Below are 17,212 nucleotides of genomic sequence, written 5' to 3'. Positions count from 1 at the left end.
GCATTAGCAGCCTTTTGGGAAGGAATAGACCAAACAGACATGGCAGGTTAAGTTGAGGGCAGGTAGAGTCAATTCAAAACCCTTTTCCCTTGTGTTGAAAGGAGATCATCTTATTAGGATAAGCATAAATATGATGTCATAGTCATGTAGGCCACTGATGAGGTCATGTAATCTGAGTTTTCCTTCAGCGCATTCGTTTTGTTTTAGAGGGATAACAGTTCAATGCAATATCCATGGGACTCCACATCCTGCACCAGCAATGGGATAACATCCACTAGGCAGGCCATCTAGCACAAAGCTGCAGCTAATTCTTGACTAAAAATGTGGAATCACAACAGTAAAAAAGTATTTTATTAGTACCTAACAGGGATGTGACGAACCTATCACCAGGATCAGGCTGATTAAAGGATTTCTTATGGATCATACCGACACAAATCAAGTCTAATTTCCACTCAAATGTATTAAGTGCATTTTTGGCAAAATACAGGTTATTGCATGTACAGTATATATTTCCAGGGGAAAATTTCCAGTGAAAAACATCTTTCACTTTTACAGACTGACAGAGAGCTGAACGTTATGTCACCTTTGACTTCTTAGATATAAAATGTCATCACTTCATCATTTTATCCAAGGGCTGCACAATATGGTTGAAAAATTATATTGTGATTATTTTGACAGTTATTGAGATTGCAATATGATTCAATGTTAGTGGGAATGATCATTTTTGCATCACAATTTTTGATTTCAGTGAAAAGAGCTAATAAAATCATGAAGATGTGACATTTTTTGTGGTCTGTACTGTACCAAACAAACATACTTCATTATAATACTTGCAGTATGTATTATAATGAAGTATGTTTGTTTTGCTTAGATATTTGTGTGAAATTGTGCCATAATTAGTGTATGAAGTCTTGAGCTTTGGCCAAAAACATGTGTTGACATACGGTGTTCACAAAAATGGGACAGACCAAAGGACAAATGGACAGACAGGCAACCTCAAAACATATCACCTCCACCCACAGCTTTCACCAGCACGGACGCAAAAAAACAGGGTTGCTTTTTATCCACGTTCGGTGACATTTCTCCGGTGTATCACACCTCTGTCGCACAATGCTGTTGCTGGTTGAAAACTGCATTCGGTTCCCGCTGCTCAACGTGTCCTGCCACAAAAAAATCCACACTCAGTATCGCTGGAATGCCTCATTTAGTCAGGGTGTGTACACATAGTAGCTCAGGAGGTGTTTGCTGTGGACGGGACTGGGTCACTCACAACCATTAGCTAACCTTATTTAGCCAGGCCAAAACCCCTGGGATCTGATTAAAACAAAACAGCTGGGGCTTTAGCGAGTATTATTGACTGCAGATCCGTCCAGCTTCACTAAAATAAGTACAGCGCAGAGCCACGCCGAACCCTCGTCTCCATCAAATGTGAAACTAAGGCAATATAAGCTTAGGAAGCATCCACTAAATACAAACAGCAGGGACACTGTGATCTCAAAAGTCAGGGTGTCAAGAATGTTTACACTTGAAGATTATGTAATACATGCCCATTAATATGCAAACACACAAACCATGCATGCTATGAACCGAAAACACAACGTCTTTGAAGGTGAATAATTCAATCAAATTTTTTTACAATATTAACCTGATGTCCTGTTAAACATTTAGGTTCGCTGACTAAGTTTACTTTATTCCGTACGCACACAGCAGGTCCATACAAATAGAGACAAATAGAAATGACAAACAAATCATCATGTTTAAGAACCACATGTTTAAATGAACAAATGACATATTAAATGTAATTTAGTGCCCCATGTCATCAGTCAAAGGTTGGGTGAGAATTTCCTCCTTACGTAAGTTAAACTGTCTGACTGTTAAATGTTGTCTCGCCCTAAACCTCTCTTGTCTCGTCCTACTCAGTGGTAGATATGAGGATTTTGTTTGATGTTGAAAAGTGGGGGGGGGTGGGGATATAAGGACTTAAGATAAAAATAAAAATAAATTCTTTAAACCATATTCAACATATCAGTATGAGGTCAAAGGAAAGTAATGAGGGCGAGTTGGAGAAAAAAAATGACATAACAGTGCATCAAAAGTTCATAGCCTACTACAGAGTCAACAACATGCGGAAAGTCGCCATAACGTCAACAGCACATGTAACAGACAATCAAACAATACCGATATCAATGAAGGATGCACCCGGGCATTTCAGTCAACTTGGAGAGAATATCACATATTAGTGCCTGAAATTATAACAAAAAAAGAAACAAGTGAAGGACTAACATAAACAACATTAGATAAAGATAAATCAATCTTATCTTTAGGTTCATTTATCAGTTAAACTGTCTCGTTGTTCCCATGTGGTGCAGCAAACTTTAACATGAGATAAACAAAGTGTTCACAAGAGTTCAACCAATCATGACTCATTGTACGTTTTCTTCCTGTGAACATAAACAATTCCCAAAACACTCTCATCTGTTAGTCAACACTTCTTGATGGAAACAAATTATGCTTTTAAAAAGTGATGGGGACAAAAATCAACCATTTCTAAAAGAGACGGGGACACATTTGCAGGTTCTCCAGTGTAAATGACACCTATGGGTGCATATCACATTGCATCATCATATATCTACTGAACTGACAGGTAAACGCCATCCTCCAACTTAACTTTAACCTACTTTCAACCTGCTTCTTAACAATCTCACTGCTTCTGAGTATTTGATACTTTAGCCATGCAAAGAAAAGAGAGCCACCTCATTCAACAAGGCACGTATTCACAGCGTATCTGCTTAGGCTGAACACATACATTTTTATAATGCATTATGTTTTTATGATGACTTTTTTCCCTAATGATTATATTATGTATGTATGGTTTACTGAAATGGTTTAAAATATATCATACATATGAATTAGGCCTGCACTTACAGGGCTCATTACATTTACTGTACTTACAGGGTTCACTATTTTATATAGCCTCTTTATCTTTTAAGTTCACCATTTTGTAATCACATGACCTGTCAGGTGACCCCTTTGGACAGGTAGTCTAGATCCACTACTAACTGCAACTGAAGTCAAACACGCTGGAATCAAAAGCTTTCTAGGATGCAGAGAGTGAAAACAGTAGCAGTACACCTACATTTGCCTTAAGCCACTGTATTACATAAAGCGTATGAAGGATGAGGAAGTCAATGGGTTTCAACTTGGTAACTTTCTGATAACTAGTTTTGAGTCTGACCATTCTGGCATCCCAGAAGCACCTCCCACATCTCGCTGCCTGCTCCCACACACTAAACACTGCCCTCCAAAGCAAAGACTAAGTGAAACTGTGTATCAAACAACTCTTTGAAACCTGAAAGGCCTCTTTTTTTATTACTAATCAAAGCACACTACCTGCACCATCAAACAATGGAGACGTGTCTAACGTCACATGTTCAAAACAACCAGGCCTCTCAAGGCCACTAGCATGCTAAATATTACACAGGAAACAATGTTACTTATGCTACCTAGCATTTTGCTAAATCTCCAAAACTAATATTACCACAAAACTAACCACAAAGGTTACACAATTTCACATTCAGACATGCAAGTATTGCATTTTGCTAGCAAAGCTTATTGTCACAATCCAACAGTAGTTTTGACTGTCTGCATCAGCCTACCCTTCCAAATTAACTTCTAAGATGTCTCTTAAGTCATTACAACACCAGTTTTAAGATTCTACATTGACTTACCTTTACCCAAATCATTAACTTTCCTCTCAGAAACAGCCACAAACTGCAGTGTCTGCCATGTTTTTTTCTGGCCTGTTTAAAACTCCACCCTCAAACAGAAAGCCAAAGTCCCACCCAGTTTCCCAGCTAGCCTCTATCCTTTACCAGCAAAGGATTTTTTCATTTTTCTTTTAGCATTTTTAAAAAAAAAAAAAAACCTGAGATGCATTCATGAGCATAATCCTGTATATAATAAGATAGACTGGGTACTCTTGTGATGGCAGTAAAAACTGAACACCTTGTCTTTTTAACTAAGATAGAACTAAATTGTTGTTAGAATTCTTCAGCAACATGTGCAAAGAGTTTTACCCACTGGCGTAAATCTTTCTCAACTGTCTATTTAAACATGTCACATACCTGCTGATTATTTTTATTTAATACAACTTTTACTTTAAACTTTTTGTTTTTACAATGAGATGGTCTATTTAAGCTGGAAAAGTTCTGCCTATGCTACTGTAATCCTGTTCAGTTTACAGCAGATAGTCTGCACACTTGTGGCATACTTAATTTACATAATGTTTACAAATTGGTAACACTGAAATTTCCCTATTCTGAGACTGAAAAAGAGCTTGTGATTTTAAAAAATACAAACTTGTGCACAAATTACCCTGGCCTAGCGAGCACAGTCAGAGACATAACTGCCCTCGACTTCGCTCTTTACTGACTCTCCCTATCCCATCCATGGAGGAGCTTAGGGTGGATTACACCACATCAGCCACCAGTCACAAACATGGATATTTTATCATGGCTTAGCCATCATCTTGTCCCACCGAATACTTGTAAATCTCCTTACAGGTTGGAGGGCAAGATGAATAAAGACAGAAAAGGTTAGGAGAGGTCATTCATGACCAGTAACTTCCCCACATCAATGCCAGATTCAGCATCGATGACACACAAAGCTAAAGGTGAATACACTCAGCTTTTCAGTTAAATTTCCTCACACACCTCTGTAAGTATTTAAGACACTGTTGTTACATTGTGAAGGCACAGACCTAAAAATCAATATTTGCATGATTTACATTTTGTTGTTGTTTTAAGAAATAAAACTTTGCAATTCAGACCTATACTTTTTGGCAGTTTGATAACTGATGAGTATGTGCAGGTTTGGCTGATGCACACATTTAGTGCTGAAATTATCGACCATTTTCATTATCAATTAAGTCAACATCCTCAAATGTACTGCTTTGTCCACAATTCAAAGATGGTCATTTTACTGTCTTAGGGGAGACAAAAGCAGAAAATATTCACATTTAAGAAGCTGAAATCAGAGAATTTAGACATTTTTCCTTAAAGAATGACTCAAAATGATTAACTGACTATCAAAATAGTTGCTGATTAATTTAAGAGTCAATTAATAATCAATTAGATGATTAATTGTCACAGCTGAGCAATGAGAAATAAATATTCCTTAACTCCAAGATTGCAGTCAGCACATCCCTAGTTTGGACAGGCAGCAAGAGAACAGGTGTAGAAAGCTAAGCTAAAACAGATTTTTTTGGGTGGGGGCTTTTATGCCTTTAGGTTGTAGGACAGCTGAAAATTACACAGGAAAGGGGGAGAAAGAGTGGGGGAATGAACCACAAACCCACAGCCGCTGCAGAGGACTCACAGCCTCCGTACTCGCTCTACTAACGGAGCTGCCATTTACAATATTTTCACCACTTTACCTTGCTGTCTGACAGCCTTGTCTGTTGGGAAACTATGCCGACTAGCACTCTCTCCAAACCAACCAGGCTCCATGGGCCAAATCAGTCATTTCACCATGCTTGACATTGGAGTTGTTGGTCCACTGCTGCTTTGATCTCTTAGCTTGTTTGTGTTATTGTGTGACTTTGGTGAATCCGCACTAACTGTTTTAAAAGACCAGGCAGATCCTGTGGTCTGAGTCACTGCAACAGGAGTCTGGTTGAGCAAGAGAGAGAGAGATTGGGCTTATGTTCTACTGTAGAAACATGGCGGTTCAACATGGCGGCCTCCGTGGAAGAGGCCCTATGCCCTTTGTACATAAAAACAGTCCATTCTAAGGTAACAAAAACACAACACTTATTATTTTCAGGTGATTATACACTAATGAAAACATACTTATGAATATTATGTTCCATTTCTGCCATATTCTGCCAATAAAACTTTGACATTTTACACACTGGACCTTAAAGAAGTATTAGCATTTCTTTTAATATTGTACCAGGTGTCACTTTTTAAACTTCTGCAACACATTGAACAAGTTTTCTTCTTTAACTGAAGAAGAAAATAGGGATGTAACAATATATCAAATATCACGATATCATAACAGAAAAAGTCTCAATAGTCTCAATACCGTACTTAACTACTGACAGCTGAATTCTTTTGTTTTGCATTGTAAATATACTATAATTCAAACATTAATTTCCAAAGACAATTCATGCCATTTTTTGCACATGCTTAGGTCATAGCTGGCCACTTTTATTTTATTAAATTAACGAAAGTCGTCATTTTTCTTTGTTTTTTAATATCGTGATAAATACCACTGACTTAATATTAGGGATTTTTATTGTGGGGGTGTTATCATGTCTTGAGTTTTGGGTATCGTTAGATCCCTAGAAAATAGCATTACAAAGTATTTCCCAGCATGCATAACTTCCTGCTGAGAAATGGAAGTGACCCATACAGTACACTTCATTCAGTCAGTAATCTCTTGTAAGCAGATATCCAACAGGCGGTTTCCTTTCTACCCTTTCAACATAGATGGAGGGGATTCACTATAGCCATTTCAATAATCTGTCCAGATATAAAAACACATGACAGAACCAAGGATTCCAGACAACATCTGGCCCACTGCATTTTCACGAGGATAAGCAGGTGCATTCTTCTTCTACTGCAAACTGACTGTGGAATAATGATGTTATAGTAAAAATGCCCTTAATCAGATAATGACACTTTGAATGCAAACACTGCAAATGACAGAATTCAAGGTTGTTTTTAATGGTTAGGAAGTTGGTCTCTGGTTTCTCTCTCTTTCTGCTACAGCTCACACTTTTTTTGTCTCAAATGAATTTGTACATTTGTTGTGCATCGTGACCCCCGCTGTAGGAAACTGAACTGCGAGATCTGGTGGACAAGAGGACCAAGAGGTGTGGTTGTAATCTGCTTGCAGTATGAGAAGGGCATTTGGGAATCATGAGGACGTACATGTTCGTTCCCTTGGGTTATGTAAAAGACTCAGAGGGAGTGGCCCAAACGTGAAGGGGATCATTGCCTCAGGTTGTCTGTGCGCTGGTGAGTCTGCATGACATTGCATAAGACTCTTTTCGGACACTCTTCTCATATGCCGTCCAGAGTCCAAGGGATTTCTGCCCACTCTGACTGACTGTCCTCATTAGTGTGGCATGTGCGTGTATGTTAGTGTTTCAATCTGTCCGTGGCAGACAGACTACTGTGGCATTCAATATACTATATATTCATTTTGGTAAAATTTGTTTATATTAAAAATTCATTGTTTTCCAACATCAAGAGAAGAGAGAACACTCTGTGACGACGATCTGTAACTGAAACTGTAACTACTTAAATTTCGTTCAATTATTTATTTTTTAATTAGTTTTATGCAATGAATTCTTCGTTAAATAATTATGATTTTTGTGACGCACTCGTCTAAAAATAAAGTTTACAAAGTTGTTAATAAAGTTTTAAAAAAGTAATAATAATGAAGGCAAAAATAAAAAGATTTCTCACTGTCCCAAAGCAAAATGCAAATCTACATTAGGGCTGAAACTAATGATTACTTTCAATATCGATTAATCTACCTATTATTTTCACAATTAATCAAGTAATTGTGTACTTTAGAAAATGTCAAAAACTGGGAAGAATGTTCATCACAGTTTAGTTCAAAGTGCCATTTAAGAGAAAAGCAGCGAATCCTCACAAGAAGCTGAAGCCAGCAAATGTTCGACATTTTTACTTGAAACAATTAATTACCAAAATAGATGGTAACTAATTTTCTTTGATCTACAGATAAATTAATCAACTAATCACTGCAGCTCTAATCCACAAGAAATAATTTCCTCTGAGCTTTCAAATGAGTATTAGACAGAAATAAAACCCTCAGTGAATCAATGAACATATTAGCTCTAGTTCTCTTTTCTTCATGATTATTGAATATTAGTAGGAATATACAATATGGACTTTTTTCAGCTGATACCAATAACCAGTAAATACCCACTTCTCATGGGAGATACCAATAACATAACCAATAATTTCAAAACAAAAAAAATAAATAATTGATGGTCAAAATAGTTGTCGATTAATTTAATAGTTGACAACTAATCAACTAATAGTTGCAGCTCTCAGTTATAATTATCATAATGACAAATAGTTTGAATAAAATTTCTATTACTGGACGACAATCTATCAGCCTCAATATTTATTGCCTAAATACTGGCACAAAATTTTGGCTATTAGAAACTTTTTTCAAAAATCATTTGCTTCAGAAACAAAATGAAATTGAAACTGTTACAGAAGCATGCACATCAATATACATATTTAATGTGCTGGTGTATACTGCGCATGTATTCATTTGTGTCAAATGTCTACCCATAAATCTGTGTGAAATCCCACTACCTGTTGATTGGACAGATGTTCTGAAACAGCCAGATGGAGTGTTGATGAGTGCATTTTCTGATATACAGTATAAGCCTGTGTGAGCCAATATGTTTGTGGATTTCCCTTCATTTAATTGTGCATCGCAACCACATTTGCACATCTGTGCATGCGTGTGTGTTCTGGTCGATGCATGCCTGTATCTGCATGCAAACGTGTGTGCTGGCAGTTGTGGAAATGCTGCTGATCCTGGTGTCAGCACAATAAAGGTGGTGGTGAATTGAGAAACCACCTGTGTCTGTGTGCGTGTGTCAGTTGTCTGCGTGTGTGTCATCCTAATGTAGAGCAGGCCTATTAGAGCAGACCAATTAGGGCTGTCATGAGTGCTGCATTCGGCCCTTTATGTCTCCCTTCTCCCCTGCCAATCTCTAAAGAGGCCAAGAGAATAGATGGCCACCAGCGATAGCCATCGACAAGTAAGAGTTACTTAAAGGAGTGTCAGCGGGGATCAGTCTGAGGGGTTTAATATTAAATGAAGAACAGGCTCAGGTTCTCTCTCCACTGTGAGGGGAGAACATTAGAGCCTCAATTACTGCTGGGACGGATTATCCGCAATGCAGGCCACACAAAACACACGTACATCCAGAGAGAATCTCAGCACTATTTCCATTCACCTATGACTGACAATGGTAATATCTTAATGAGACAGACTAATTCTACTTCTCTTCAAGCCCAATTTCACACAGACAGAGGTGAAAAGTGGTGGGCGTACCTGCCATTTTTAATGACTAAACATTAGGCCTAGAATGAATGTTTAAATGATTAGGTAACTGAGCTAAAGCACTGCACACTGGGATAAATGTGTTTGGATAATGGATGATTTGGGAGGAACGGGACCTTTCCGAAGTCTTTGAGATTGTTGCCAAGAGTTGCATAGCAGGCCCCAGTTATTCTTGGCCACAGCTGCCTAACTGCTGAGTCAAATCCACAGAAGTGAGATTCTGCATTATACTCTATGTCGAGAACATGTGGGCAGAAAAACTGATGACAGTCATGATAAATACACTCAAAATAACCCTTCTCATCATTACTGTATTTCTTGGAGACGATACATAGATGAACAGCTTTATCAGCAAGTGTCCGAAAAGATTTAATGACTTCAAACTTTGCAGGTTTAATACTTGGATGGTTTTGTGTCTGTATTAAAAAAAGTCTTACGATGTAAAAGTATGTCTCTGACGTGACTGCTCAGTGTTGACATATGGATAAGCTCCTGGACAAAGGATACTGCTATCTGTCTTTACAGTATTTAATGCTACATAAACAGCTGACAGGGCAGAATGTTCAAAAGTGTGGGCTCGTGTTACTAAATTAAAGACAATGCAGCTAAATGCAGTAACTCAGGAAACAAATTAAACTGTTATTTCTGAAACTAAAAGTAGTAACAAAATAACTGTGGAATCGTTTCTCATCTTTTTATTTGTTTTTTTGCACCAAATTATGTAGTAGTATCAGTAGTATCAATAAGAGTATCAACATCTTACAATTTGTATAGTAAAGGACTGTACTTATGACCAGGTATCATGTGACCTTAATGAAAGTCATTTGAACAAGTATATTGGAATCCTTTGGCCCTAAGGACACAAATATGATTTTTTTTTAACCACACTATGCTCTGGTTTACCTGACCCCTACTTCAACACAGCATGGTATATGGTGGCTGCCTCTCAGCCAATTAATATTGCAGTCCAGGATGCATTTGTAACTATAGCAGCAGGAGCAGCAGCAACTAATCCTCCTAACACCTCAGACTGAGTTGGTGACAGATCAAGATGCTGCATTAGCGTGTTTTAACTGTGCCCAAACAACACATGATGACGGGTGAAGTACAGAAAAATAATGCCTTAAAATACAGAACTTTGAAGCATCCGTGCTGCACTCAATGTGTAATTCAGCTGAATGTAAAACAGTTCAGAAGAGGCCTTTCAATTGAACTTCTATTATTATCATTCATATTTTCATCTAATCTGATCTAAATCCATCGGCTCAGGGCTTATTCTGACGTGTTGTCTGGGACTAAATTGTGAGATACTTCAGAGATCATAAAAGATCTTTTAGTCACATGTTAGGTGATATTCCTGGCCATGAAATCAGCTTCTAAGAGTTTTATTTTCATTTTTGCTAAAGATAACTGCTACAGTGCTTATCGCTTCACTGAGCTTCTTGAATTTGAAAACTTATTCTAATCAAATTAACTGTATTATGCATGTATTTTTACATTATTTGAACTACTTATTTATTCTACATCTTCAATTATTTTCCATTGTAAGTGACACCGGAACATATTTCCCAATGCAAATTCTGCATTATGCTTTTGCCAGCCATTACATCACGTTTAAACACTCCAACTTTACCACAGCCCGAGCATATTAACACCGATAAAGGAGACACAGTGTTCCTAAGTGTCTGTTATGAAGTGATTCATGTAAGCTATATTAAAACTGCAGGTCAGAGTGCTCTCCTGGCAGGTCAGGTAGGCAGCGTCAAGATGGAAGCTCCATGTTTCATGCATGAGGTTGCTGATGTGCTGACTGCAAGTAAGGGCAGGATAAGTGTGGTTGACCAGATGACACTGACCTGCTTGTGATGGGTTATCTTAAAACAACCGCAGACAGCCAGCAGGCTACAGACACCTCTCCTTTTGTTACTGGGAACCAGAACATAATACTGGAAGGAGCAGCACTAGATGTAATTAAAGAGAGAGGGACTGGAGCTAACGAGAGGACACCACATAGACCTGTATAGCTGCAGTCAGACGGTCAACTAGACTTAATTTTAAACAGCTTTTAGGGCTGATACCTAACTTTTTAAACAGCTTTTTGGGTTGATATCAAAGTTTGTAGGGGTGTTATAAAAATTAATAAACACAGACCCAGACAGGTACTCACACAAGGAAGTGATAGAGGAAGCATTTCAGTCCAGCAGGTCTCTCTAGGAAGTTGTAAACATCCCCCTGCATGCTAGTCTTGATGTAAGGGCTCTGGAAATCCTTTTGATGATGATGCAGCCAGCTCGAACGAGGGAGAGGTGGAGGGACAGAGGTGATAGAGGGCTGGCTGTGTACGCTCTTCCGCGCCGGGTCCTTTGTGTCCACAGGCGGACAGCAGGGAATGCCTGATCCATTATTCACCGCTGTGGGGTCCAGTTCCAGTGAAACAGGAGAGTAGTGGCTTGTGTCAGGCGCAGGAGCCTGTAGGGCACAGCTCGTAGTCGTAGTACCGGTCGAGGCTGCAGGGTCAGCATCCGTCTCCTGGTCCGGGATGAGGCTCGTGCTGGCGTATCCATTGGGCCTGTAGCTTATGAAGGAACTTGCCATCCTGCTGCCATAGTCGCGCTGTACGTGGCACGTCATGTGGAAGGAGTGTGCCCGTCTTTCCCCCATGTCGCCCCGCAGGATGGTCCAGGTCAGAGAGGGTCGAGGGGGACTCAAAAGTCCTGGAAAGTCCTGGAGGTAATGGCCCGAGGTTCAGGTAGAAGGGAAGACAGCTAGCGAGACATGCCTAGTCACCTGCTGCAGACAAGAGCTCCTGCTGCTGTACTGCATGTGTGTCCATACCTGCAGTGGAAGAAGTGACATGAGTCATGGAGATAGTATGACTGAAAGTAAGCCTTGCCCTCTTCGAGCAGGGACCTTGTTATTTTAGCATCTGTCATTAAAAATACAAGACATGGACACTTTAAAAGTAGGGCTGCAACTATATTTATATAATCTGCCACGATTAATTGATTAACTGTTCAGTCTATAAAATGTAAAAAAAATTGTAAAAAATGTGCACCACAATTTCTCAGAGGCCAAAGTGACATCTTTAAACTGCTTCTTTTGTCCAACCAACAGTGCAAAACCCAAAGACTCTTCATTTACTAGTTCTGCCATGATTCTCCAAATCCACGATTTGATCCTATTTCAAGTGTGATGTAATGGCCAGTAACCTATGCTGTGTCATCTTTGAAGTGTTGTCTTATTCTTCAGATACGCGCTGCAAGAAAGTGTGGAAGAGAAATCCTGGGAGAATCGCTGACTCTGCCTTTGATTTTCCACTATCAAAACTGAAGCTCATCTCAGTTGAACTAATATTGAAATTGTGACATTTATTATCATAAATGACAAAGAAAAACAGAAAATCCTTACATTTAAAAGCTGGAACAAATAAATGTTTGACATTTTTGCTTGAAAAATTATTAATTAATTATCAAAATAGCTGGCAACTAATTCTTTTTCAAATCGTCTAATCATCCAGCTGTACTTTGAAGCTTAGTTTTCTGAACCAGTGAAAAGTGAATTTGAATTTGCAGGTCCAATATAAACATCTACCACTGTAGCTCCTACAGTTGGCATCCAAGATTTTAGCAGAAAAATATTCTCACTTCTCAGAATCTTGCAAACACTAAAGGTCTTTCCCTTCAGTATGTTACTTTTGAACTGCAGCCTTACGTGGATCAGAGACCTATTGTGCTTAGGGCACTGATGCAGATTAAGGATTCTCATTGTGTAACAGTCCTACTTCTTGTTCAAAGATATATCTCCAGAATGTATAGCGAAATGCGTATTCTGTTTGTGATGTCATAAAGAGAGTAAAAATAGAGGGATTATCATTCGTAAGTAAGAAATCAATGTGATATTTCTATGAACTGCACATACTGGTAGGCTATTACACTGTGACTTATGACCTATGAAAATAATGCAGGAGTAACAGGCATGTAATATTCCCAGAACCGCATCATACATATAGTTAATGTGCCAGCGTCAGGTCAGAAGTCAAAGTCCATTTCCGCTGACTCTCGGAGGATTTACAACTGTAAAAACAACATCCTGCTGCATCATCCTGGATGGATGTCAAAACCTGTCCGGTTTCCCATCTGGGAAGGTACGACAAATGTTCAGCATGAACTCTGCTAACATTTAGAGAACATAATCCAGTGTGTTTACCACCCTACAACACATTTTATAGCTACAATGTGACCTTTAACAGTTACACAAAACGTGTCACATCGTCACAGGAGCTTAATCAACATGCAAGCAGAAAATTAGATTGATTGAAGCCGTGGATATTTGCAGCCGTGTGAATGATTCTTTTGCAGCTTGCCTTCCGTCTTCTTCTCTTTTTCTTTAAAAACAAAAAACAAAATGAGCTAAATCGAAAATGGATAGAAATCAAAAGCAGGATCAGCATTTGTCCCAGTATTTATGTTTTCTCCAGACCTGCCCTACTTGCATACATCTGATGTGTATCTGAAGAAAAAACAAAACAGCTCTTTAAAGACAACAAGACGTAGCTTAACCTTCAGTTGCATTTTTCTGTCTTTTTAAGGAAGAATTTCAAATTGTACATGACAGTTGTCAAGGCGTAAAACCACTGATTCTAGTGCTCAATGATAAGGAACGCCTGCTTGCAGCAAATAAAATGCCATGTCAGGCTGGTAAATCTAGTGACTCACTTGCCCGACCAAGCAAGTGGTAAAAAAGAATTAAACTTTTCAACTATTTGATGTTGATAATCAAGTAATGGTCAAAGCAATTTTCCATGCAAAATTTGCCGTAAATATTGTTTTCAGCCTTACCATATTAAACTGAATGTCTTTGGGTTTTGGACTGACAAAACAAGACATTTAAAGACATCACCTTGGACTCTGAGAAACTGGGATGGACATTTATAGATATTGTGACACCCCTTGTGGTGATCGAGAGTGATTATTTTTGAATGAGTCTGTGTATTTTTTTTTTTAATCCTACAAAGTTTGCCTTGAGAGATGCACACTAATCTAAGTGCGCCCAAACTTTTAAACACTCTACTGTTTTGCTTTGAAAATAGTTGTAATGAATAAACTAATAATGTGAATCCAGTAGGGCTGCAACTAACAACTATTTTCACTGTCGATTAATCTGCTGATTATTTTCTAAATTACTCAATTAGTTATTTAGTCTATAAAATGTCAGAAAATGGTGAAAAATGTCAATTAATGTTTCCATAGATGCAGCCAAAAGATGATGTCCTCAAATCTCTTGTTTTGTCCACAAAAGGCTGCAATCAACCTACTCAAACCAATTAGGTGATTATACAAATATTTTAATTCATAATCGATTAATCATAGCAGCTCTAAAATCCAGAAGAGTTGTTTACTGTGTGAATTGTTTAATAGGAGTTGCAATTCAGGAACACATTATAAATGTTATGTCCAGTATAAATTCCTTATGTCTGCAAATGGCAATGAACCTGTAACTAAGTTTGGACAGCTGGACTACACACAAAAACACTTTCCATCAACGAGGTCACAGCAAATTCCACTCCTTAATGACTGATGTACAAGTAATGAGTGTATCAATGGAGGTGGTCCAGTATCTTCTCTGGAAAGAGTCTGGACCAGGTAGAGTGATAGAAGGCCGGATGTTGCCGGAAAGGATCGGAAAATGTCTCATGGGACAAGAGAGGTGAGCTAATTGGAGGGCAGCCACCCTCGTCCATATCTGTCCTCAACTATGGATGAACCGATGACAGGAGCCACATGCTGCTGTCTCACTGTAGATAGAGTTTCTACCTTTAAAACTACACAGTCATGAGATACACAATGAACCGTCAGACATGCAATAGGCTGCTGTGGGACTCTACAGTTACAGAGTATTGTGTGACTTTCCGTTAAACTGACCCTGGCATGGAACTATAACACAAATTAAATGACAGCATGGAGGTTCAAATAAGACCATTTGGTTCCCTAGAAATCTTACTTTTTCTTCTTTTTCTGATCTGTTTAACTAACCTCCTGAGAGCACCCCAAAAAGAGCACAGTCTGTTTAATGAAGCTGCATAATCAGGCAAATGTAAAGTCAATATTTGCATGAATTAACTGTACACGCTACTGTTCAGCAGCTCAGCCACAACAAAACACATGTCAAACCAGTGTGTCAAATCTTACCTCTGAGCTCCAGAAACACACCTCAAGTTCAAATCGGTGGTAAATATTATGGATTTATCTCAGGAGCCTGGCAACAAGTTCTTTTTTTGTTTTGTTTTGTTGTTTCCTTTAAATAAAACAAGATCCGCTCGTAAAATAACTTAATTACATAAGTTATAAGTTGTATTCCAGCGATAAAAAAAACAAATCCTCACATCGAAAACACAGTGAAAGCAAAAGCCTTTAATCGGCTGCTGCCTGCAGGACTTGTCCCTTTGAAGTGCATCGCAGCTTGTGCTGGACTGGATGCTGCGTTCAGGGGTAAGGGGAAATGTCGTAACCACAACATGAGTGTTACCCTGGTAATCCTCTACAAAGTAGCCAAGATGTAGAATCAGATAAAATTACAATATATGTGTGAAAAAGTCAAATGTTTTACAGCAAAATTATAATTTACAATATAATACATAACGGGATAATTATTTGTGATTGCTTAGCCACACCTCTCAACATAGGGATCCAGAGTGTGAATTTGTGTCAGATTTGTTATTATGCTTTCTAATTTTAGTAGGGCTGCAAGTTATAACTATTTGCATCACCAATTAATTTAGCTTTTTAAAAATATTATTGTAAATTTCAGAAAATATTTAAAAATGCCCATGAGCATTTCCAGTGAGCCAATTATAGGCTAGCAGAAAAACAGTGGTAACCAACACTAATTGCATTTAATTATATGTCCAGTGTGGACTTCTTACCACTAGCATGTATAGCCTTAGTGACAGCTGGTTACCAAGATAAAATAGGAGTTCATTCTGATATTATTTTCAGAAGTTTACACGCTCCAGCATCACTTTGGCAAGGATGGATTACCAACTGTGTAACGTGGGCAACTGCACTGGTGTCCCAGGCTTCCAGGGGCCGCAAACCGCCCTGATTTATTGTGTGTTAGTTGCACATAGCAAAGCACATGTAGCATAATCTGATCAATATGATTAATTACATTTTTCTTAAAGGAATTTGCAACACTAACGAACAATATCAAAAAACATGTGTCCTGCATTATTATGTGATTTTGTGGCTTTTTTTTTTCTTGTAGAGGGGCACTGTATTGAAATCTAATCCTTTCAGAATGGCCAATTAAGGTCTACTTTTATAGCCCATGAGCTCACATGATGCATAATCCTAAATTAAATTCTGTTTAATCAAAATAATCATAGACTTTTTGCCCTGGAGGTCCCTAACAAGTTAATCCGGCTGTGCACTTTAACATGTTTCCTCAGTGAAGATTCACAGTCACACACAGTGTACATACTCACTCACAGAATTGTGTTTTGTGTTCATACTGTTGTGTTTTAGGTATTGCATATGGTGTATAACTACAGTTATGAACTCTGTGTGCACATAGGCTAGTTAAGTGATCTTCAAACTGGGGTCCAGGGACAGGGGTCTTTCATATAAGGAATAGTATGCTTTTAAAAGTTAGTTTAGAAGTTAGCTACAAAAGTACACACACAACATAAACATGCCCCACATGCAGACTCTTCTCCTTTATGCAAGGTCCAGTTGAGGCCATTTCATCACTTAGCGCATTGTTAATATAACAAAAACATGAGCTGACACGTTTAAGCAAGTGTACAAACTGGTTCAACCCGCAAACAAATCTTGCTCTTACCTCACGCTTATGTTAACGTTTGTGTCTTTTCAAGGAGTACAGCCACAGTTCAAATTTTCACCAGTTTCTACGTCGGAAAGGTGAGTTCACGTGGGGTGTGTAAACGCACCACGTTTCAAAAAAGACAGCAGCTGGCAGAGGAGGGCAGCCGCTGGTCACACGTGGACGGTCGCTCGTACTTACAGTTAATCCACTAGTGTAAATACGAATGACAAAGAGCTGTTGACATTTATTGTAACGAAAATGTTTTTCT

General features: G+C 38.5%; 1 protein-coding gene across 2 annotated transcripts in view; it reads right to left on the bottom strand.

The window, feature by feature from the left end:
- Positions 1-15,546, bottom strand: part of kcnq1.2 (potassium voltage-gated channel, KQT-like subfamily, member 1.2) — a 220,935-nt gene extending 205,389 nt beyond the window's left edge. For both annotated transcript variants that reach the window (XM_084733895.1, XM_084733896.1), the window contains exons 1-2: positions 15,309-15,546; positions 11,288-11,955 (exon numbers count right to left, since the gene is read on the bottom strand). In XM_084733895.1, the coding sequence (XP_084590021.1) occupies positions 11,288-11,781 (494 nt within the window). In that variant the 5' untranslated portion in view covers positions 11,782-11,955; positions 15,309-15,546. The remainder of the gene's footprint in view (positions 1-11,287; positions 11,956-15,308) is intronic.
- Positions 15,547-17,212: the final 1,666 nt, after the last annotated feature.

This window comes from Lutjanus erythropterus, chromosome 13 (genome assembly GCF_056507025.1).
Source record: "Lutjanus erythropterus isolate fLutEry1 chromosome 13, fLutEry1.hap2, whole genome shotgun sequence".
Classification (NCBI taxonomy): Eukaryota; Metazoa; Chordata; class Actinopteri; order Lutjaniformes; family Lutjanidae; genus Lutjanus; species Lutjanus erythropterus.
The sequence above is the reverse complement of the archived record's forward strand: the minus strand, read 5'-3'. Positions and strand labels throughout refer to the sequence as shown.